This window comes from Podarcis muralis, chromosome 1 (genome assembly GCF_964188315.1).
Source record: "Podarcis muralis chromosome 1, rPodMur119.hap1.1, whole genome shotgun sequence".
Classification (NCBI taxonomy): domain Eukaryota; kingdom Metazoa; phylum Chordata; class Lepidosauria; order Squamata; family Lacertidae; genus Podarcis; species Podarcis muralis.
This window is the reverse complement of record NC_135655.1, coordinates 116,872,754-116,895,259: the sequence shown is the minus strand read 5'-3', so window position 1 is coordinate 116,895,259 and position 22,506 is coordinate 116,872,754. Positions and strand designations below refer to the sequence as shown.

The 22,506-nt window shown below is 46.2% G+C and overlaps 1 protein-coding gene across 1 annotated transcript; it reads left to right on the top strand.

The window, feature by feature from the left end:
- Positions 1 to 3,550: 3,550 nt before the first annotated feature.
- On the top strand, positions 3,551 to 20,953 carry CYBRD1 (cytochrome b reductase 1). The gene is made up of 4 exons (XM_028749816.2): positions 3,551 to 3,828; positions 11,496 to 11,704; positions 17,494 to 17,648; positions 17,750 to 20,953. The coding sequence occupies exons 1-4, from the start codon at positions 3,642 to 3,644 to the stop codon at positions 18,048 to 18,050; spliced, it is 852 nt and encodes a 283-aa protein (XP_028605649.2). The 5' UTR covers positions 3,551 to 3,641; the 3' UTR covers positions 18,051 to 20,953.
- Positions 20,954 to 22,506: the final 1,553 nt, after the last annotated feature.

The window sequence follows — 22,506 nt, the reverse complement described above, 5'->3', positions numbered from 1 at the left end:
TCGCTCCTGTGTGTGTTTACAATATTATTCCTCGGTTTTAGGAGGAGCAATACTTATGCTAAGAGAATTCCACATTGCCAAGCTTTCTCCCATGAATAATGTTTTTCCCTTGCCTCATTTCAACCTAGACATGTTTGCCTGACAGTTCATGGGATGGTGAATCTTAAAATTGACACTGGACCCAGACCCAACAAGCATAATGGGTGCTTGTTTCAGCGCTCTCTTATTTATATCAAGTCAATACTTGGATAGAGCATTGTTTTCTGTTCAATAGTATTTAAACGGCATTTGTCTGGAGCTATTTGTTAAAAGTGATGTATTATGATTCTTTCAATAACGGGCAGAGAAAAGACAAGATTGTTAGACGTGCGAATTAATGTGCTACATGCATTGATGGTGATCCTGGAAGCACAAGTGATAAATTATTAATGGTGGCGCAGAGTCTAATGCACTGTAGCGCCTTTTTTTTTTTAATGTCATCATTTTTGCATGGTCTCATTACAGCAGGGTTGTAAAAGTATCACCGCTGTCTTCATGAACAGAGTGGAATAAAGCTTTTTACGGACTCTCTGTCTGCATTTGACACATTAAAACACGCACACACACACACACACAGCCTAGGGTTGCCATATTTCAAGAAGTAAAAATCCAGACACAGTTGCTGAGCTGTTTTGGGGGGAGGCCAGCAAAACACCTCAGATAAACGAGTGGCGCATGCCGCCGGCAGGGCCATTCTGCCACCCAAGATACGTGGGGGTGGTGTGGGGGTGGAATAGGAGCAGGGCTGGTCCAAGATATTTTGCCACCTGAGGCCGACCCCAAAATGGGACCTCCCTCCCCGCTAGGGATGGAAGGGTGGGGGGAGGTCTACATCAGGAACAAGGGACAAAGATTGACAGGGGGATCTGCTTCCCTGTGGATCCTGCTGCCTGAGGCAGTCGCCTTGCCTTGCCTTATGGGTGGGCCGGCACTGAGGAGGAAGTCACAGGTGGACTGTGAGCAGCAGAAGGGAAGAGCACACTTGCATCATGTTCCAGCTGGTAAATCCATGACCGCATCCTCTTCAAAGCTCCAACATTGTATCAGCCCCAAACCTGGCACAAATAATTTTCTTCCCATTTAGTTGCGCCCCCCCCCCCATCAATAAAAAATACTTAACTGAGATTCTGCCCCCCCTCAACAAAAGCCTGCTGCCCCTAACATAAATCCATGCTTCGTCATGGTTTTCTGTGTATAACTCATTTTATTTGGCTGCAACTTTTGACAGAATGAACATAACACAGTTTGTTGCATTATATTCTGCGTTAAAGGGTCTTTCCGATGATGTATAATCTTATGGTTTCATGGTATGGCCTGATTCTGATGTTATGAGCCACCAAACCTCAGAAACACAACTTTTCGGTTGGCGGTTCCTGAAAGAGAGAGGATGGCGGCCGGGGAAGCCAAGGTTTTATTCGTTTGCCTGGGGAACATTTGCCGCTCTCCCATAGCCAAAGGCATTTTGAGGAAACTTGTGGCTGAGGAAAACATTGAAAACAAGTGGGTGACAGGCAGGGACGCGGACTTATAAAAAATATTGGGGGGGCCCGGGAAAGCTCATGAATAATAAATAAGCTCATGAATATGCAAATAAAGTGGCGCCGCCTCCTCGTGAGCGAATAGGGGAGAGCGTGCTGCGCCTATTAATCAGCTCCAAAGGAAATTGGGTGGAGCTTTTGCTCGGGAGGGAGGGCAGGAGGCATGCAGCCCGCCCCCCCTGTGCATTTTGGGCTGGGGGAGGGGCGGCGATGGCGCTCTGCTGGAGGGGCGCCGGAGATTATTGGGGGGGCGGAGCCCCCCCAAACGAATTTTTGAGGGGGCTCGGGCCCCCTCAAGCCCCATGGAGTCGGCGCCTATGGTGACAGGCAGCGGTGCTGTTTCTGACTGGAATGTGGGACACTGCCCAGATGCAAAGGCTTTAAGTTGTCTAAGAAATCATGTCATTCAGACGGGCCATAAAGCACCACAGGTTATACAACAAGATGATTTCCTGGCATTTGATTATATGCTTTGTATGGATGAAAGAATTTTACAAGATCTAAAAAGAAAAAAGCAAGAGTTTTCAAAACTGCAAATCTCAGATTGAGCTGTTTGGGATTGAGCTATGATCCACAAAACCAGTTTATTATGGAAGATCTATACTATGGGACTGATGAAGATTTGGAAACTGTTTTATCAACAGTGTCTTAGATACAGTAAAGCAGTGGTTTCCAAACTTCTTTGGCCCTGTCCCACTTAAACATCTCTAAAATCCTGGTTCCCCCTGTAGCAGGAAACCCCCCCCCCATCATTCAGTTTGTACAAACTTCACACACACTCACACACTACATACGCCACACTTCTGTTATAAATTCATAGAAAAATCAACCATACATCAGATTTGCACTGTTCCATTTTTATTTTACTCCATATGACAAGGACTATAAAAGGGGGGTGGCTTGGTTCTGGTCAGCCATAATCCCTTCACCATACCAGCACATCCACAGGAGCCCTGCCCAGTTGCTATGCCAACCCTGATGATCCCAGACGGAAGACAATCAAGATCACAAAGAACTTACATATGGGAGTGGATTCAGCATGGACTGGAACAAAGGACAATGATCAGATCTTCCCTCAGGGGGCAGGAAACTGGACTACCTTTTGTCCTCAGAAAATGACTCATGGGGAGGGGGAAAGGAGGAACCAGCCAGGTGACAGGACCCTCAGGTTACCACCACAACTCCTCCCTCAACCCCTCCTTTCTGTAATGTATGCATGATGTTCCTGGGGGTGGGCTTGACCTAGAGGATGGGAATTTTCAAAAGTTTTTATAAGGTCTTGCACACCATCTTTCTGGGTCTTTCCTCTCACCTGCAAGTGAGGGGAGCACCCTGTCGCGACAGTATTTGTTCAATAAAGGCCAAGCCTACACGCTGCTGATTTGCTCCAATTTACTCTGGTTGGTGTCTTTACTTTTTGTCCAAGGGAGCCCTCGGATTTTTCCGGTAACACCCCACCCCCCCGTGACATATAATTCTTATTATTAAAAGAGTGAACTCCTATTCAGTGGAGGAAGTACTGTAAAATAATAAAAAAATCACTCTTAATAACTCATTCTCGAATCGCCCCCCCCCCTTAAAAATCAAATTGCCTCCCCTTGTGGGGCGTGTGCGTGCCCCAGGTTGGGAACCACGGCTTTGAAGCATTTTTGGAGTGGGGGAGGGAATGGGGTCAAGTGTTCTGAAAGCAAGTAATATTGAGCTGTTCTGTAAAATTATTCTCAATTGATATTCAATTGTAAAGATTCTTTTAAAAAAAGAAGATAAAAGAAACACAACTTCTCCTAAATTGTTTCCACAATTTTGACCACTGGGGTATAGCGGATTGCCCGAGGGGGGCGGAGAAAAAGCCCCCGGGGGGGGAACCGACTTCCCCCTCCGCCATCCTCCCGGGAGGAATTCCTCTTCTCTCGCTTCCCCTCCAGGGGGAGGAAATCAGGAGGTCCCGCCTGCCTTGCCTGCCTGCCTGCCTGGAGCTGCCTCGGCGCAGCTCCGCCCCGTCTGTGGCGTTTGTTTGGGTCTATAAGAAGCCCGCGGTGCTGCGTAACGGCGTCGGGGGGAAAGATGGAGGGCTACTGGTGTTTTCTGGCGCTGCTGGCGTCGGCGCTGCTGCTGGGCTTCTGCTCCGTCGTCTTCGCCCTCGTCTGGGTTCTGCACTACCGCGAGGGGCTCGCCTGGGACGGGGGGAACGCCGAGTTCAACTGGCACCCGGTGCTCCTCATCACGGGCTTCGTCTTCGTGCAAGGGATCGGTGCGTAAAAGCGCGCAAGCGGCGCGGTGCCCGGAGGCAGAGCTTTGCGCGCCTCTTGGAGAGGCATCGAGGGGGTGGGAAAGCGCGGGGGGAGAAGGGGCTCGAATCTGCGTGGGGGGGCGTCGAGAAAGCGGGAGGGGGTCTTCTCTAAACTGATTTAGAAACTGTTTATTTGAATGTGTGGGGGGAATTGTGCACACTTGAAAACGTTGGCAGCGTTGAGATAAAGTCAACAGTGTAAAAGAAGTTTGGACGGATGTAAGAATGGAATACTGAATGGTTTAGTAAAATACGCAGGGATTTATGATACGCAAAAGGAACCACGGAAAGGGAAGGGAAGTCACGGATGTTTTAAGGATGTCTAAATGAGCATTCTAAGTTGTAATGTAATAAAAATTATACATCTCAGCAACAGGGCAGCTGCCCCAAACTTCTGCGGCTGGTTAGAAAGCATTGAAAGTTGTTTAGGTGTGTAGCGACAGCAGCTAGGGTTCTTTTTTGGGCAAGGAAGAACTTCCCAGGAAAGAAGAATGGATAAGTCAGATGGCTATGGCTACGCAGAACTGGTGAAATTAACAGCAAAATCAAGAGCGATGACAAATAGCAACAGCAGAAATAATGTTGTTTTTTGTACCCCACCCATCTGACTTGGGTTGCCCCAGCCACTCTGGGCGGCTTCCAACAGAGATCACCTCCAACGATGAGTGTTTTATGGAAGAATGGATGCCCTTTTTTTGGACTATTAGGTGTATGATGAACTCGTGAGCAGGATTTGAGCTATGAACAACACAAGAGATTCGATTATAGAGGTTATAATTTAATAAACAGAAGAAGGTAAAGTTCAGCAGAAGGGGTGAATCGAAAACTCCGTTGAGGACGGGGCGGGAAATTGACAAAAATAAGAGAAAAGACGAACTTGCGTTTTCAGTGAATGTGTTAAAAATGGGGGGGGGGGGCGAGTGTGCACTCGCTAAGACTGCGTGGCGAGTAAACCAAAGAAGAAGTTCCATTGAACTGAATGCGGATTGCTGAGTTTCCTTGGGGTTGCAGAAGGCTATGTTTTATAACTTTTCAGTTTTGCTGCGTTCAGTTGGCCAGGATTGCAGCCTAATTTTCTTAAGCAAAATTAAGATCGCAGCTGCCACTACTTCTGCTTTTTCTGCAACAAGTTGAAGCTCTTGAAAGCCGGCTCTGTTGCACGCAACCAGAATTGTTAACACACAGATCAGTCCCAGAGCGCAGGGCTCTTTAAGTATTCCATGTTGCTGAATTCTTGACTCCCCCCCCCCCGGGGGGGGATAAGGGAGAATGCAGAACACATTCATTGTCCAGAGAACTGTGCAGTGCAAAACATACTTGACTTATTTCTGAGTAAATGTGATCCAGCAGTGTGCTCCAAAAATGCTACAAAAATGCATTCTTCTGAGGCGTAGTCCACTTATTTAATTACACAATCAGTTTCTTATACAACATGCAGCAAAGAAGAAGCAGCCTTCTAGCCCCCACTCCCTCCCATGACTCCATTTTTTGTGGCAGGGTCACAACCACATCTGGATTCCGTCAAGCCAGGAAGGCTTAACGTTATCTGTGCTTCCTGTTTACCGATGTTTGACTCACTTGATGTGAACTGAAAACTGGAATGTTTGAGCCTCCTTATTTTTCTTTTCATTTGGGGATTGATTTGATTTTGCTTAAGTTGTTTCATCGTGTTGTAAATTTGTGGGGGGGGGGGGATTTTATCCACCATGTCTGAGCTGGATGGTGCATGAGCAAGAAAAATAATGTCATGAACCTTTAAGGTGGGAAACTGGTACATGTATACCCAGAGACTTAATCTGAGTAGATTTGTTTTAAGATTTTAGCCCAAGGCTGTAGATGATAATAGCTGCCTTAGGAGCATTGTGCAGTTGGTAGAAAATTAACACACTCGAGCCTTGACCAACGCATTCCACAATCCAGCACGCTTGCAAGGATTGCAGTGGAAGGCCATCTGCGGCTACTAGCCATGATTATTATGCTCTCAGTAACAGTTGGAGGCGGGACGCGGGTGGCGCTGTGGGTAAAAGCCTCAGCGCCTAGGGCTTGCTGATCGCATGGTCGGCAGTTCGAATCCCCGCGGCGGGGTGCGCTCCCGTTGCTCGGTCCCAGCGCCTGCCAACCTAGCAGTTCGAAAGCACCCCCAGGTGCAAGTAGATAAATAGGGACCGCTTACTGGCGGGAAGGTAAACGGCGTTTCCGTGTGCTGCGCTGGCTTGTCAGATGCAGCTTTGTCACGCTGGCCACGTGACCCAGAAGTGTCTTCGGACAGCGCTGGCCCCCAGCCTCTTAAGTGAGATGAGCGCACAACCCTAGAGTCTGTCAAGACTGGCCCGTACGGGCAGGGGTACCTTTACCTTTACCTTTAACAGTTGGAGGCAGTAATACTTGACAGTGGCCGTTGCTGAAGACCACAGGAGGGGAGGTTACTCTTGGGGATGTATCCTGCTTGCAGTTGTATCCTGGTTGGCCACTGTGAGAGCAGGATACTGGTCTAGATGGGCAGCCATTGGCCTGATCCAGCAGGCTCTTCTTAAGTATTTAAGTTTTTTTTAATCTCCCCTGCCCTTGCCCAGCCAAAATTTGTGGCCAAAACCAGGCTGTCCTCATGCAGCCCACTATCAGTAACACTGCATGTCTACTCGAGAAGACGTATCAGGCTCAACAGGGCTTACTCCCAAATAACTGGATAAGATTACAACCTTGAACGTATGTTTTGCATCCATACTGCCTTATTTCTTTGTGCTTCTGTTTTGACTAAGGCTGCAGTCCTACAAAGTTTTATACAGTTACCTTGGAATATGCTCCATTCAAAACACGGAGACTTTTGAATAGACGTGTACAGTGGTACCTCGGTTTCCGAGCGCCTCGGAAGCCAAACGCAGAGCCGTCTTTCCCATGGGGCTTAGTGGTGCATCGCACCAGGGAGCCGGCCTCTCGGGGCGCCCCAGCAAGTGGGGGAGCTGCGCGGCTTTGCCGGTGGCCTCCCCTTTCCCTGCATGCCCGCTGTAAGGCTGGCGGGCGCACAGCTTCCCTCCCAAGCCTCTGCGGGGATCGCTCTCCTCCCAAGGAGGCTTGGGAGGGGCGCAACTTCACTCCCAAGCCTCTGCGGCATGGGGCAGAGTTGCGGGCCCCCCTGGATGGTTGGCAGTGTGCAGCTACGGCCACCCCAACACTATCCATGGTAATTTGGGGGTGCTGGGCGGATATTTGCATCTGGCGCCGCATCTGCTAAAGATGGCCCTAGCCAAACGTTTTGGTTTTCGAATGCCAAAAACCAGGAAGTAAATACTTCCATTTTCAAACGCGCCTCGGAAGTCGAACGGCTTCAGCTGCGTCCCCCCCCCCCAATTTTCTCCATTTACTTTGCAGACCGCCCTTTGCGCCTGGGTTGTCAAGCATTTCAGAACTCGAACGGTCTTCTGGAATGGATTACATTCGAAAACCGAGGTACCACTGTATATGGTATTGCACTGTAAGTGCAGTTAAAGTGCTGGGTTGGTTTCGCATAATTCTCAAAGCAATTACCGTATTTTTCGTTCCATAGGACGCTCCGTCCCATAGGATGCACCTAGCTTTTTGGGGGGGAAATAAAGGGAAATTTTTTTCCTTTATTTCCCCTCCAAAAGCAGGTCGGGGAAACCGAACCAGGTCGAGGAACAGCGGGATGGTGGCGCTGCGCCTCCCTGCTGTCCCCCGAGCTTGTGGGGCTGGCCGATGTCTGCCTGGCGCGAGGGGCGCTCTGCTTCAGGGTGACTCGCCTGCCGGGCGGCAGGCTGCTATCCGCAGCGTGGGGAGCCCTGCGGGGAACTCCTGCAGGGCTCCCCACGCTGCGGATGTCTGTCCGGCGCGCGGGGCGCTCTGCTTCAGGGCGGCCGACACTCCGGGAAGCAGGCTGCTATCCGCAGCCTAGACAGCCCTGTGGGACCTCCCGCAGGGCTGCCTAGGCTGCGGATGTCTTCCTGAAGCCTGGAGAGCGAGAGGGGTCGGTGCACACCGACCCCTCTCGCTCTCCAAGCTTCAGCGAAAGCCTGCATTCGCCCCATAGGGCGCACACACATTTCCCCTTCATTTTTGGAGGGGGAAAAGTGCGTCCTATAGGGCGGAAAATACGGTAGTTTTAATAGCATCCGGTAATAAGAGGCACTAAAGCTGGAGAATAAAGACAATATTACAATTCGACTTTAAAAACAAGGGTATTTGTTATGATAGAAAATTGGAAAAAGAAGACATCTACAGTTCAGTCCTGTACAGAAGTCCCACTGAGTTCAGTGAGTTTGGTTGATTGTTTATTTAATTTCTATACCACGTAATATATTTAAAGTATTTTAAGCGATGTTCAGAGAACTGAAGCAACATCAAACAACTTAAACAAAATATTACAAAAATACACAGTTACATATAAAATTGTGCGTATATGTATATCTATATCAGTTCATTTTCCTTCTGACATTTTCCAGTATAGAATTACAAACTTAAGCTTAAAACTGTATGTTATGGTGCAGCATGTCAGTATACTAAGGTAAAGGACACCTGGATGGTTAAGTCCAGTCAAAGGTGATTGGGGTTGCGGCGCTCATCTCGCTTTCAGGCCGAGGGAGCTGGCATTTGTCCACAGACAGCTTTCTGAGTCATGTAGCCAGCAGGACTAAACTGCTTCTGGCACAACGGAACACCGTGACAGAAACCAGAGCTTGCGGAAACACTGTTTATCTTCCCGCCGCAGCGGTACCTATTTATCTACTTGCACTGGTGTGCTTTCGAGCTGCTAGGTTGGCAGGAGCAGGGACAGAGCAATAGGAGCTCACTCCGTCACAGGGATTCGAACCGCTGACCATCTAATTGGCAAGCCGAAGAGGCTCAGTGGTTTAGACCATAGCGCCACCTGCGTCCCTATGTCAGTATACTATTTAGAACAGGAGTGGGGGAACTTGTGGTTCTCTAGAGCTTGTTAGACTAGAGTTCCCATCAGCTGTAGCCAACATGGTCATTGGTGAGAGATGATGCGATTTGTAATCCAGCAACATTTGTAAAGCCAAGATTTTCCCACCTCCCTATTGATGCTGAGAGGGAAGTGGCAAGTAAGATGAGGAGCAGAGATGATATTAAGAAGTACAATAATCTTATTCATGGTTTGTTCTTTTTTCTCAACTGCGTTTTATTTTGTTCCCCCACTTTTTGAGGGAGCAACACTTGGCTTCCTAATGTTGATTTAAAATTTCTTATTTGGGTACCCATTGCTGCATTGTAAAGGTAAAGGGACCCCTGACCATTAGGTCTAGTCATGGGCGACTCTGGGGTTGTGGCGCTCATCTTGCTTTACTGGCCGAGAGAGCCAGCGTACAGCTTCCGGGTCATGTAGCCAGCATGACTAAGCCGCTTCTGGCGAACCAGAGCAGCGCACAGAAACGCCGTTTACCTTCCCGCCGGAGCGGTACCTATTTATCTACTTGCACTTTGATGTGCTTTCGAAATGCTAGGTTGGCAGGAGCAGGGACCGAGCAACGGGAGCTCACCCCATCGCAGGGATTCGAACCACCGACCTTCTGATCGGCAAGTCCTAGGCTCTGTGGTTTAACCCACAGCGCCACCCGTGTCCCTATAAAACGGTGTTGAGGTGCAGAGGGGAGTTTGGTAAGCAAACTGACAAGATGCGACTTAAAGAAGGTATAACTTGGGTACGAGAGGACAGGGTGACATAAAGGGAGAGAACTCTTTGCACAGCCTGGCAAGACTAAGAATGCCTATCAAGAATGCGGGAAGACAAAGGGAGTATTGAGTTGTAGAAAAGCAGAAGGGTATGTGGAAAATGAAAGAACTTGAACTCTGTGCATTCCTTGGCAAAAGTCTGTTTTCAGTTCAGCCAGCTTGCCGCAGTTAGGTCACATTATTCTTCAGCTTTAGCAATTGCATTCACCTGAATTACCTGTCGCGTTAGACGCACAGTAATGCAGAACAGCTCACACAACGTAGCTTTTTACGAACGCATATAAAAGATTATGTGTGCGCTCGTAAAATTGCAACGTGCAAATCCATTTGTGTGGTTTGTAAGTGGATGTGCCAGGAACAAAAGAATGTGATCTGTCACAGGACTAGGTTTTTATTAGCGTTTGACGCTCTTAAGAGAGGAAGCCAAGACGCTTCTAAGAAGGGGGGGGGGGGAGAGCTACGTGGACAGAATTGTGTGCAGCCTTCTTCCTGCCCCAAAATAAAATTATGATACACTTTTTAAGCATCTCTGTGCCTGCTTGCCAAAGGCTTATTAAGCCCCGTTGGACTCAACAAGACTTGTTGGCATACAAACATTCCTATGAGAAGCTGCATGTAAGCACTTAATAGCTGAACTTTCTTTGTTCTTCTGTGTTTAAACTGGTGCTCTTCCCCTCAACCTGTTGAAAACAAGGCTACCATATTTCCAGTCTGAATGTGCTTTTCTTCAACTCCTTGGAGGGGGGGGGGGAGAGAAAAAGCTGTGAAATTGCAGAAAGGTTGTGTACAGTTGACCTGAAAAGACGACGTCTTCAAATGTCAATATTGTGCTTCCTATAGCATAGGGAAATATACATTGGTTCCAGTTCCAGGACATTCCATTTAGGAACAGAGTTTTCTTTATGACTTATATAGTGGATGTGTAGACCTTGGCATGCGCTGCACATAAATTAGAATGTTTTATAAGGCTATAGAGCCTTAAAGGTGATGTTGTTCATAGCAAGCAACTGCTGTTTTCACCCCTTCTTCCTGAACTGGATTTTTCCTGGCCAGGTGACTGGAGAAGAGTGGGGGAAATGGATTGGGTCTAGTCTTTCTACACTGACATGCCACTTCAGGAAATCTCAGTGGCCTCTGCCTCCAAGGAACTATAGATAATAAAGTTGTAGGAAGGTTAGGTTTCTTTGTGTCTTTACCACACTGCTAGCCAATTGCTAGTTTGACAATCCACACTACACATTTAAATCATATTCTCCCCCAAAATGCCAGGAACTGTAGTTTCCCCCCTCACAGAGCTATTTCCAACACCTTTAACAAACGACAGTATCCAGAATTATTTGGGGAACACATGTGCTTTCAATATGCATTGAGTAGCTCAGTCAGTCGGTAGAGCATGAAAAACTGAATCTCGGAGTTGAGAGTTGGAGCCCTTACATTGGGCAAACGATTCCCGCATTGAAGGGAGTTGGACTAGAGGATCCTTGTGATCCCTTCCAACTCTTCAATTCTTTGATTCTCAGATGTTGCTGGACGCCCAGCTTCCTTCCGCCTCGGCCAGTGTGGCCCAATGATCAGGGAATTCCCTGTTTCTGGAGTTAAAAGAGTTAGTGGCATCATGGAAGGAATGGGCCAGAGTTAAGTGACGTCTCAGCTTGGCATGTTCCATTGCTGCATAACATGGCTTATTTAGCAGGAAGCATCACAGGAATTTCATACTGTGCCACGTGAAAATCTGGTACTCCTCTTGAGCAAGTTTTGGCTTTCGAAGAGGGAGCGACTTCTTGAGCCAGGCGTCCCTAGCTAAATCCTCAAAAGCTGATAGGTACAATTTGAATAACACGAGAACGGCCTTTAACATTCTGGGGAGGGGAAATAGTTTTCTAAAAAATTCTGAACTCTTCCCTTTCTTTCTCCACCTCTAGCAATCATCGTGTACCGGTTACCGTGGACCTGGAAATGCAGCAAATTCCTGATGAAATTAATCCATGCTGGGTTAAATACCATCGCTCTGGTGCTTGCAGTTATTGCTCTGGTCGCTGTTTGGGATTTCCACAATGCCAAGAGTATTCCCAACATGTACAGTCTGCACAGCTGGATTGGACTGACTGCCGTCATTTGTTATGCTCTTCAGGTTAGACACCGTTTATAAACGGCACTTAAAGAGGTGGAATAAGTTGTTCTGTCTTATCTTTATTAACAGTATGTTTGCACAGCCGAACGGCCTCTGTTTGAATCGCTTTAATTGGGCACTTTGTATTTACCACAGAAATGCAACAGTTTGTAGGCAGGTCAGCCAAACTCCGTGTGTTCATTGTAAGCAGAATAGATTGTGTAAAAATGTGGAATCTTTACACAGGCTAGATTCTCAGTATACAAATTCATCCATTTCAAGCACTTTTTAAAAGATGCTTTTCCCCTGGTAATCAAGCAACACCTGGGCTGGGGGAGGGGGGAGAAAGAAAGAAAGAGTTTGCCAGCATCTTGGAATTGACACCACAGGATGCCATTGAATAGGAAAAACAAGATTTAAAAAATCTATCCATTTCAGTCTTTTCAGGGGATGGGAGCATTGAAATGATTTCCAAGTACTAAGCCCCCATGCTAAAGAGGAAACAGCATTCTGTATGCAGGGTAAAAATAGATTTTATGCAAAGTAATTGTGTGGGTTCCTGTTCAAACGTTCACGATGCCTTTGCCTTGCCAAAGTAAAAATCTGCCCTGGGTTCAAAAAGTTTCCTCTTCCTCCACCTCATAATGGATGGCACTAGGTGTATTTCATATAAGACCGTACCTGAGGTGGTTTAGAATGTGAAATATACTTGGAGTCGAGAGTGGATTTCATGCTCTTTATTCAGCTCATAGGGACGCGGGTGGCGCTGTGGGTAAAAGCCTCAGCGCCTAGGGCTTGCCGATCGAAAGGTCGGCGGTTCGAATCCCCGTGGCGGGGTGCGCTCCCGTTGTTCGGTCCCAGCACCTGCCAACCTAGCAGTTCGAAAGCACCCCCGGGTGCAAGTAGATAAATAGGGACCGCTTACTAGCGGGAAGGTAAACGGTGTTTCCGTGTGCGGCTCTGGCTCGCCAGAGCAGCGATGTCACGCTGGCCACGTAACCCGGAAGTGTCTCCGGACAGCGCTGGCCCCCGGCCTCTTGAGTGAGATGGGCGCACAACCCTAGAGTCTGGCAAGACTGGCCTGTACGGGCAGGGCTACCTTTACCTTTTACCTTTTATTCAGCTCATAGTGGTGAGGAGGAATGGAAGTTCCCCCAGATTGTCTGCTTTATATACATTATTTACACAATGGCCCCACGTGATTGGCTAATTCCGGGACTCTCCTGTAGGCCAATCAGGTTGCGGATTCCCTTCCACCTGGAGCTGGATTGGGTGGCTCCTGTGGACCAATCAGACTGCTGCATTCTGAATCCTATTGTTCTAGGACCAATCAGACTGCTGCATTCTGGATCCTATTGGTCTAGGACCAATCAGACTGCTGCATTCTGAATCCTATTGTTCTAGGACCAATCATACTGCTGCATTTTGGATCCTATTCAACTCAGTACATAACAGAATGGTTCTTTAAAATGGTAGACGAAGGAAGAGAAATGTTTGATTCAGTGTGAAGCTCTGCAGCAGGAACAGGGAGCCTGTGGCTCTCTAGTCAGTGTTGGGCTACAGATTCCTTCAGCCTTGGCCAGCATTTTCAGAGATAATAGGAGATGTCGTTTGGATGCCCTGCCGATCTACCAGAGGACCCCCACCCCTATTCTAAAGCTCCCATATAATAGAAATTCTTCAGGAACACTTGAAAGGTGAGAAGGGAAACCCAACAGTAGGAGCTTAAAAAGCAGCGGGGGCCTGGACACAAGGTAGCCACTGAGATTCTGAAGTAAGCCTCAAATATCGATGGGGCCTGAATCAATTCCGGCTATTGGGATTTCTGGTAAAGTTGCCTGTTCACAAAAGATAAGAGCTCACCAGCGCTGCGTTTCCTCATCCTTTGGAACTCCCTTCTTAGAGAAGCAAGACTGGCTCCTTTTCCTTCCACCTGCAGGTGAAGACTGTTTTATTCCTGCAGGGTATTGGGAACTGGCTGCTTTTAAGGAAAGGGCTTTTAAGAGCGCTGTGCTGTTTTTATCCGTATTTTAATGGGTTTGTTTTTATATCCGTTTAACTTTGCTATATTTTAAATCCTTTTTAAGCATCAGCTTTTATACATGTTAGCTTTCTGCGTTTTATTCATGTTTGCTTTAATTATTGTGAGCCGCCTTGAGTCCTGGTTCTGGGAGAAAGGCGGGATATAAATAATATTATTATTATTATATTATCATTTGTTTGTTTGTTTATTTATTTATTTATTTATACATACATACATACCCAGCCACTCTGGGCGGCTTCCAACAAAACACTAAAATACAATAACCTATTAAACATTAAAAGCTTCCCTAAACAGGGCTGCATTCTGATGTCTTCTAAAAGTTTGGTAGCTATTTTTCTCTTTGACATCTGGTGGGAGGGCGTTCCACAGGGCAGGTGCCACTACCGAGAAGGCCCTCTGCCTGGTTCTCTGTAACTTGGCTTTTCGCAGTGAGGCCCTCGGCGCTGGACCTCAGTGTCCGGGCAGAACGATGGAGGTGGAGACGCTCCTTCAGGTATACTGGACCGTGGCCGTTTTAGGGCTCTAAAGGTCAGCAGCAACACTTTGAATTGTGCTCGGAAATGTACTGGGAGCCAATGTAGGTCTTTCAAGACTGGTGTTATGTGGTCTCGGCGGCCGCTCCCAGTCACCAGTCTAGCTACCGCATTCTGGATTAGTTGTAGTTTCTGGGTCACCTTCAAAGGTAGCCCCACATAGAGCGCAGTCCAAGCGAGAGATAACTAGAGCATGCACCACTCTGGCGAGACAGTCTGCGGGCAGGTAAGGTCTCAGCCTAATCTACAGAGTGAATGCAACACCGCGAGTAGCACCGTTTTGTGTCCCCCCCCCCCCCACAGTAGCACCTGTGTGGTGGGACGTACTTTGAGGATGAAAGCGCTCGCTCTTCTTGCCCACTCAAAACTGGTCTGTCAGCTCCATGGATGAGTGCCCAGCTTGCTTGTGTTGCGGCCGGCTCTTTGGCACACAAGGAATGCGCCGGCTTGGATTTTAGCTGACGAGGGCTTCGTTTATTTGCTTAGGGAGACGTTTCAAGACAGTTGGGACGAGCGAAGTAACCCATCGACAAATAACATGCCCTCATTTCATGCTTGTTAAACAACGTATCAGAATAATAAGCAACAGAGCAATTGGTTCTTAGGCAGACAATCCTTAATTTAAACCCTTTTAAAAAATAAATAAATATGTTTTTGTTTTCTTTAATATCTTGAAATGACCTCATCTTCTCTGTTGTGTAAGGTGATGAGCATTTAAAGTGAACATGTAGCATTTTCAGAAATATGCAACTTTAGCTCCATACATGATGGCGATATTTTGCCAACAAGTTAAGAGCTCTGGTTTTAAACGATATAGTTTTAATGAGCTTAAGCATCACTGTCACCTTTCTTTAATCACTATTTAGATAAGTTAAATCTGTTTCTATATATGGTCACTGTTTGGTCTAGAGGTTTTCAGTGCCTTCCACATAAAAGTACAGCTAAGAAAACTACATTAAATATTTCTTCCCTATCGTCCTTTACATCAGATGTCAAGGAAATAAACAACTACCTGACTTTTAGAAGACATCTGAAGGCAGCCCTGTTTAGGGAAGTTTTTAATGTTTGATGTTTTAGCGTGTTTTAAATATTCTGCTGGGAGCTGTCCAGAGTGGCTGGGGAAACCCAGCCAGGTGGGTGGAGTAGAAATAATAAATAATAATTATAGTTAATACCCCTATTTTTGCCTGCGCATTTGTGGAGCAGCAGCCTTGTTGAGATACAGCAGGTCTCCGCTACTAGCAATTTCCAGAAACAACTTAAAGGTTTGGTTTTTTTAAAGAAACAAACATGCTTTTTTGGCCGGGTTGGGAACTGGGTCTCTTTCTTGCTTGGATGATGGTTTGTATTGTGTTTAAATCTACTTTTAGGTGTGTGTGTTTCTATTGCATGATTGTAAATATTGTCAAAATATATATGAAAGGCGATTCATGAACCATAATAGTAATAATAAATCCCTTTAATATAATTAGGGGGAACATTATATTTCCATTACAGCTTCCCAAACATATTCCAGTAGTTGTTGGGCTTAGAACATTTTCATCACATGTGATGAAACAGCCTGGAGGAGAGGTTTTAAAAAATCAAGTTATAGGAAGCATAGACCTTAGCTTGCTGCTCTGCGTCTGTCCTTCTTGCTTGTAGTGTTTATAGGCAGACTAGGGAACAGGTGAATTCCATCAGACATAGGACCGGGAGCGGCCAGCTCACTACCGAAAATTATTGTCCCTCTTTTGCACTGTTCATCTTGCTTTGCCCGTTCATTAAAAAGAAAGACTTGGAAATGAGTCACAGTCACACCCACTCCTAATTTGATATTTTACCCTTCTGTCTGGTTCTCATTAAAGGGACGCGGGTGGCGCTGTGGGTAAAACCTCAGTGCCTAGGACTTGCCGATCACATGGTCGGCGGTTCGAATCCCCGCGGCGGGGTGCGCTCCCGTCGTTCGGTCCCAGCGCCTGCCAACCTAGCAGTTCGAAAGCACCTTCGGGTGCAAGTAGATAAATAGGGACCGCTCTGGCGGGAAGGTAAACGGCGTTCCGTGTGCTGCGCTGGCTCGCCAGATGCAGCTTGTCACGCTGGCCACGTGACCCGGAAGTGTCTGCGGACAGCGCTGGCTCCCGGCCTATAGAGTGAGATGAGCACACAACCCCAGAGTCTGTCAAGACTGGCCCATATGGGCAGGGGTACCTTTACCTTTTTACCTGGTTCTCATTTGCTTTTCTGCTCTACAAGGGAAGAGGGCATAACTCTGCCTTGCGTCGCTTGGACTTCTGGCTCCAGGTTTTAACAGCATCCTCCTCTTGGCTTCTGTCTGCATTGCATGTGGGTTTGACAGTTTATGCATCTCAGTAGGCTCCGGCCCACGAAAATTTATGCTGCAATTAATTGGATATTCTTTAAAGCGCCGCAGGACTCCTTGGCTGAGTTAGCATGGAAGGCTAAGCCAAACCAGGACTTATCTTGAACATGTGAGTGGGTGCGCTCCCAGAGAATATATCATGGCTGCTTCAATCCTTTTCCTTAATTTTTTTTTTTTAGTTTTCAGTTTTACAATTACTGTATTGGTCCAAATATAAGCCACACCCAAATATAAGCCGCACCTTTAAAATTAAAAGGGGGGGAGAGAGAGAAAGACGATGCCCTAATACAGGGGTCAGCAAACTTTTTCAGCAAGGGTTCGGTCCCTCAGACCTTGGGGGGTGGACTATTGGGGGGGGGGGGAATGAACAAATTCCTATGCCCAACAAATAACCCAGAGATGCATTTTAAATAAAAGCACACATTCTATTCATGTAAAAACACCAGGCAGGCCCCACAAATAACCAAGAGATGCATTTTAAATAAAAGGACACATTCTACTCATGGAAAAACATGCTGATTCCTGGACCGTCCGCAGGCCGGATTGAGAAGGCTATCGGGCCGGCTCCGGCTCCCGGGCCTTAGTTTGCCTACCCATGCCCTAATATAAGCCATATGATTTAATACTGCAGGCACTCACACCCGTTCCGTTTTACCGTATGTCTGTTTCAGCAGCGATATCGTAAAAGCCAATTTTTGTAAGGTCGCAAATCTAAGCCACACTTTCAACTTTTCACAGTCAGAATTTGGAGAAAAAAAGTGAGGCATAAGTGAGGTACATCATTTCCCATTCTTGTACAGTAGTTATTTTAGTCATTTTGTTTGTGTTTAAACAACATATACCAGTAAAATAACTTGCTCTTTCTGTGTAGCTTGTTCTAGGTGTTGCTGTCTTCCTTCTTCCCTTTGCTCCCGGTTCTCTTCGGGCAACCCTGATGCCAATTCATGCTTATTTTGGCCTTCTAATCTTTGGAACGGTGATTGCGACAGCCCTCATGGGATTCACAGAAAAACTTATTTTTGCTTTGTAAGTATTTTTTATTTACGTCGCCGTAAATAAAAAAAAGTTATTGGTGTTTTTCTTGTCTGGTCTCAAGCGCTGCTCTTATAACAGCTCTCTTTTTCCAGATCGAGCCCTGGATATAAATATAGAGATTCTCCCCCAGAGGCCATCTTTGTCAATGTTCTTGGTGTTCTGATCTTGGTCTTTAGTGCTGTTGTTATGTGGATGGCAACAAGGCCCCACTGGAAGCGCCCGCAGGAGCCGGATTTGAAAATCTCTCACCGAAACGGAGGAACGCTTGACAAAGAGGGATCGACTATGACGGACTGCAGCAACGCGGAGAAGTCTGACGTGGAGTTCAACAGCGAGGCAGCCAGGAAACGCAACCTGAAACTGGACGAAGCTGGTCAGAGGTCAACCATGTGAAGGTTTTGGATGCTACAGCCGTACATTTCTCAATACCAAAAGGGCTATTTTTCTCCCTCGCCCCTTTAGCTGTGCAACAACACAATATATATTGCTTGCTTAGTGCTACTGGGATATTCATTGATGATTAGGCGGCAAGGACTTTGATTCTAGAAGAACTCGTGTTTATTGGTCAGTTGTTCTGAATGTAACTTTTCATCAACATGGGGCTGGAATGAAGCGTGTCAGTTTTCCGCTGGTACAAGGCCTGTTCTCTTGAGCTGCTGGCAAATCTCTGGCAGCTTGCCAGTGTGGTGTTCCATTCCTTCCCATATTTCGGGGGTGAGCAGATCCTAAAACCATCGCCACGACAATGTTATCACTAAAACAAATAAAAGGTTAGGGTGTTTGTAACGGAAGGGTCTCCAGAAAAATGGCATATAAACCAATTAGGAGAAGGATAGCACAGGTATTGAAAGAGAGGAAAGGTTTTGGGGGGCAGACATTGCATAAAGATTTGCCAAAATGATTACAATCTTCCTATGAGCGTTGCTCATATCAGCCCTTATAGTCTCAGAGGTGCAATCAGAGTTCTGTTTGTGCCATTCTAGGTTATCTTACACAACTGGCTTGGCAACATCTAACTCCTCCATCCCTTGATTTCACACAAGCTTTGGTGTTTAGGGTTTTTGTTTTTTTTACATTGCACACTTCATCTCATGTGAAACCACATAATTGGCACCCTAACAGTATTGGAGGGCATAGTCCATCAAGCCACGGCTACCAAGAGTGTTTCTGCACAACAGTGTGAAATTGATATAGGGTGCTCAGCCACCGTGTTTGGATTAAAATGGTCCCGTTGTTTCTGTGACTCCAGTGGGACAAAAATCCAATATAAGTGGAAGGATGTTTCCTTAAGAGGTTGGTGGATTGCATCCTAAAGCAGTCCTCTTCAAAACACTTTGGAACATTGACCTCTTAAAGGCACTGGTAGAAATGTTCAGTAAGAAGAATGATGGCATGCTTTGCACACTTTTCGCTGTAGGAAAACTTTATGCAAAAGCATTTTACCTTTAGTTTACAGCCTGCACTTTGTAACTTTACAAAAAAAACCAAAGCCCTCACCACGGTCACGTTATTACAGTCGATATTCTAATTCTCCAGAATAAATTCATTTGGCACAGCACACAGACGAGTCACTACTTCCCGTTTATATGCCAAATAGCAATCTGACGTTACGGTACCCTCATTCAGCTAAACAAACCATAATGCTATTTATTTAAAGAGCTGGCTGCTATTTATAGTTGCATCATTTGTTAAAGGGTCTCCTTTATAAGAGCTGCAGTTTCTAAGAGATCTGGGGAGGGAAGGAGGTTATAAAGAAAACGCCTTGGAATTGAAATCGGAACTTTTATTGTGGACACATTAGGGAATGTTACATAATGTTGTAAAATGTAAGGAAGCCAGCTTGACTCTAGGTAATGCTAAGCAGTATAGTCAGCAGTTATTTTTAAGATCTCGGGCTAGCTTCAATTCTGAAAGCACTATGCTGAGATTTTCCCAAAAGGAGTAGTGATTCTGGAATGATTTCTTAGGGCATTGGGATATTACAAGAAATCTAGGGAAGCTTGTTGACTGTTGTACATATATGTTGTAAATTGTCAGTACAGTCGTACCTCGGGTTAAAGACGCTTCGGTTTAAATCTTTTCAGGTTGCGTCCCGCGATGACCCAGAAGTAACGGAACAGGTTACTTCCGGGTTTCGCTACTCGTGCATGCGCAAACGCTCAAAATGCCGTCACGTGCATGCGCAGAAGCGGCGACCCGCAGACGCAGGTTGCCTTTTGCTCAGGTTGCGAACGGGGCTCCGGAACGGATCCTGTTCACAACCAGACGTACCACTGTATCTGCTGATGTGATTTTACAGAAAACTGCAACCGGACCTTCAGGGCCAAATCTGCTGTTTGTTTCTCTTCGTTATAAAAATTCTCTGGCTCAAAACTGAAACATGCTGGTTTTCATTGTGTAAAGAAAAGGCTTTTATACTTTGTACTACCCTGTTCTACTGAATTCTAATGAAAATCAGCACTTGTCTGTGAATGAACAGAGCTGATCGGAAGCTAAGCTGGATACATGCATGCCAATCTTCTGACCAGGCCTACTGGGGGAAAGAGTGGACAACCTCTGTGAATGGCCTGTTCTAGAAGCCCTCCTGCAGCCCTTGGCAGCAATGCCATGGGAAGCGAGCCTGAGAGAAGTCTTAGCATACATAAACAATCCCTTTGCCCCCATGGCATGTGACAGTGGTTGGGTGTCACGTGACAGAGGGTGTGGCCATATTCTTTCTCTCTCACACTCTCATTTCCTTTGGTTCTCCTGCCTTATATGTAAGTGCAGGACATCCATCATAATGAGCTTCCATATCATCGACTTTTGAAAAGTGAGCTTCCTGAACAGATCAGTCTGTTAATGTTCGGTGTGGTGTTCGTGGCCAATCTAATTCCATCTCAAGCCTGTTCAGCGAGCTGTGCAATAGTTTGGTAAGCTCTGGCAGTGTCAAAAAATGTTGAAAGTTGTATTATGCTAGCCCTCGTTATTTTGAAAAACGTATATGGCTGCAGTATTGTATCAATGGCTGCCTTATTTCATAAAATCAGTAGCTGGAGGTATGCTTCTCATTAAGTATATTTAAGAAGATACATAGAGTATTGTAAATAAGAATAAGCAGTGTATATTGGTAATGATAACTCGGCTCTTTATAGAAGGAAATATTTTGTAATTTCCTAATTACCAAAGATGTTGCGTTTTTTTAAAAATCCATTTGAATATATTCCATTTGCAGAGCTTATTTTGCAGAGCAAAAGGGGGGCAAATGTTTTGTTACGTTCCTTTTTTTATATTGCAATAAAAGTTATGAAGTCTTACGTTCGGGGTATTATGTAGTCCCATTATGTTGGGGGTATGGATCGCCAAGCTATATTTGATGCAGCTTTTAAATATAGCATGCAAGTAACATGGCTTGGTTCGATGTGTATGAACTACAGCAGGTCTCTGGCACACACACTCCGCTCCTTCCACACAATGGGAAAAGTAACTGGTGTTTTTACTTTATTTTTTGCTAGCTACAGTTGGTCCTGGCACTTACTGTGACCAGTTGCTATTAACACTGTGGTCAGTTAACAGCAGTTCAAACAGTGATTTGAAGCTGGTTTGTTCAAAACAGTTAGCGGTAACCACAGGCAAACTGTGGTAGACTAAAACTGAAATGAAAAGCTTTCTAAATCATTCTCCATGCTGACTGGGGGGTGGCGGCGTGAGGTTCATCTTTCCTACATGTTTATTTCCAAAGATTTCTCCTGAAAATCTTCTGCAACAGGCTTGCTTGTTTGTCCCGTTCCGCTAGTGGAATATGGCAGCAGGCACCTATTTCAAAACCAGCCCACATCCAGAAATAGATTTCCATAGGTGGATCAACACTCCAACCAGCACAGTGATTGGTGGGCTGTGAAAAAGCAAACATGTGGTCCCACGGAGGACCATACAGTCTTCAGACAAAAACATCTTGGAGGTCCCGGGCCACAGGGAGGTTAGGCTGGCCTCAACCAGAGCCAGGGCTTTTTCTGGTGGAACGCTCTGTCACAATAGACTAGGGCCCTGCGGGACTTGACATCTTTCCACAGGGCCTACAAGACAGAGCTGTTCCACCAGGCCTTTGGCCAAGGCATAGTCTGACCCTCTCCTTTGGCAATCCTCACAGAACTCTAGCCCAGTGGTTGCCACTAATTTGATTTGAACTGATTTTACAATGAATTGATTTTTAGAATGCTGTATTGTTTTACTGTTGTTAGCCGCTCTGAGCCCGGCTTTGGCTGGGGAGGGCGGGATATAAATAAAATATTATTATTATTATGTAGGCTTGGGAGCCATAAGTTCATATTGCCAATTGGTGACTGCTTTTGGCTCTAATGCCACAGGGAAGCAGGGCAAGAGAGAAAGAGTGCTGGATTCAGTCAGGCATGCAGCCCAAAGTGATGCCCATACTGCTGTATTTGAAATTTGAAATACTTTATTGTCACTTGTACAACTTGTATACAGTGAGATTACATGAGCACCCCCCACTCAGCTCTCTTAGTCTTAATTCCCCTCGTTTACTGACGCACACCCACCAAACCCAAAAGTCAGTTGCCCTGTTGTTATCTTTTCATTCAGCAGCCTAACAGCCCACGGATAGAAGCTGTTCTTTACCCTGTTGGTGCGACTAATCATGCTTCTATACCTTCTGCCTGAGGGCAGGAGATCAAGAAAGTGCTGGCCAGGGTATGAATCATCCCTGAGAATTTTCCTCACTCTTCTGAGGCAACGTTCTTCCACTATGTCATCCAGCGGATTCACGGGACAGCCCATAATATCTTGTGCTGTATTCACCATCCTCTGTAGGCACTTCCTATCAGTTGATGTCAAACCAGCGTACCCCACC

Coding starts and splice junctions, on each gene's coding strand:
- CYBRD1 (XM_028749816.2), top strand. CDS start 3,642: ATGGAGGGCTACTGGTGTTTTCTGGCGCTGCTGGCGTCGGCGCTGCTG. Junction 3,829..11,495: donor CGTCTTCGTGCAAGGGATCG/GTGCGTAAAAGC, acceptor CTCCACCTCTAG/CAATCATCGTGTACCGGTTA. Junction 11,705..17,493: donor TCATTTGTTATGCTCTTCAG/GTTAGACACCGT, acceptor CTTTCTGTGTAG/CTTGTTCTAGGTGTTGCTGT.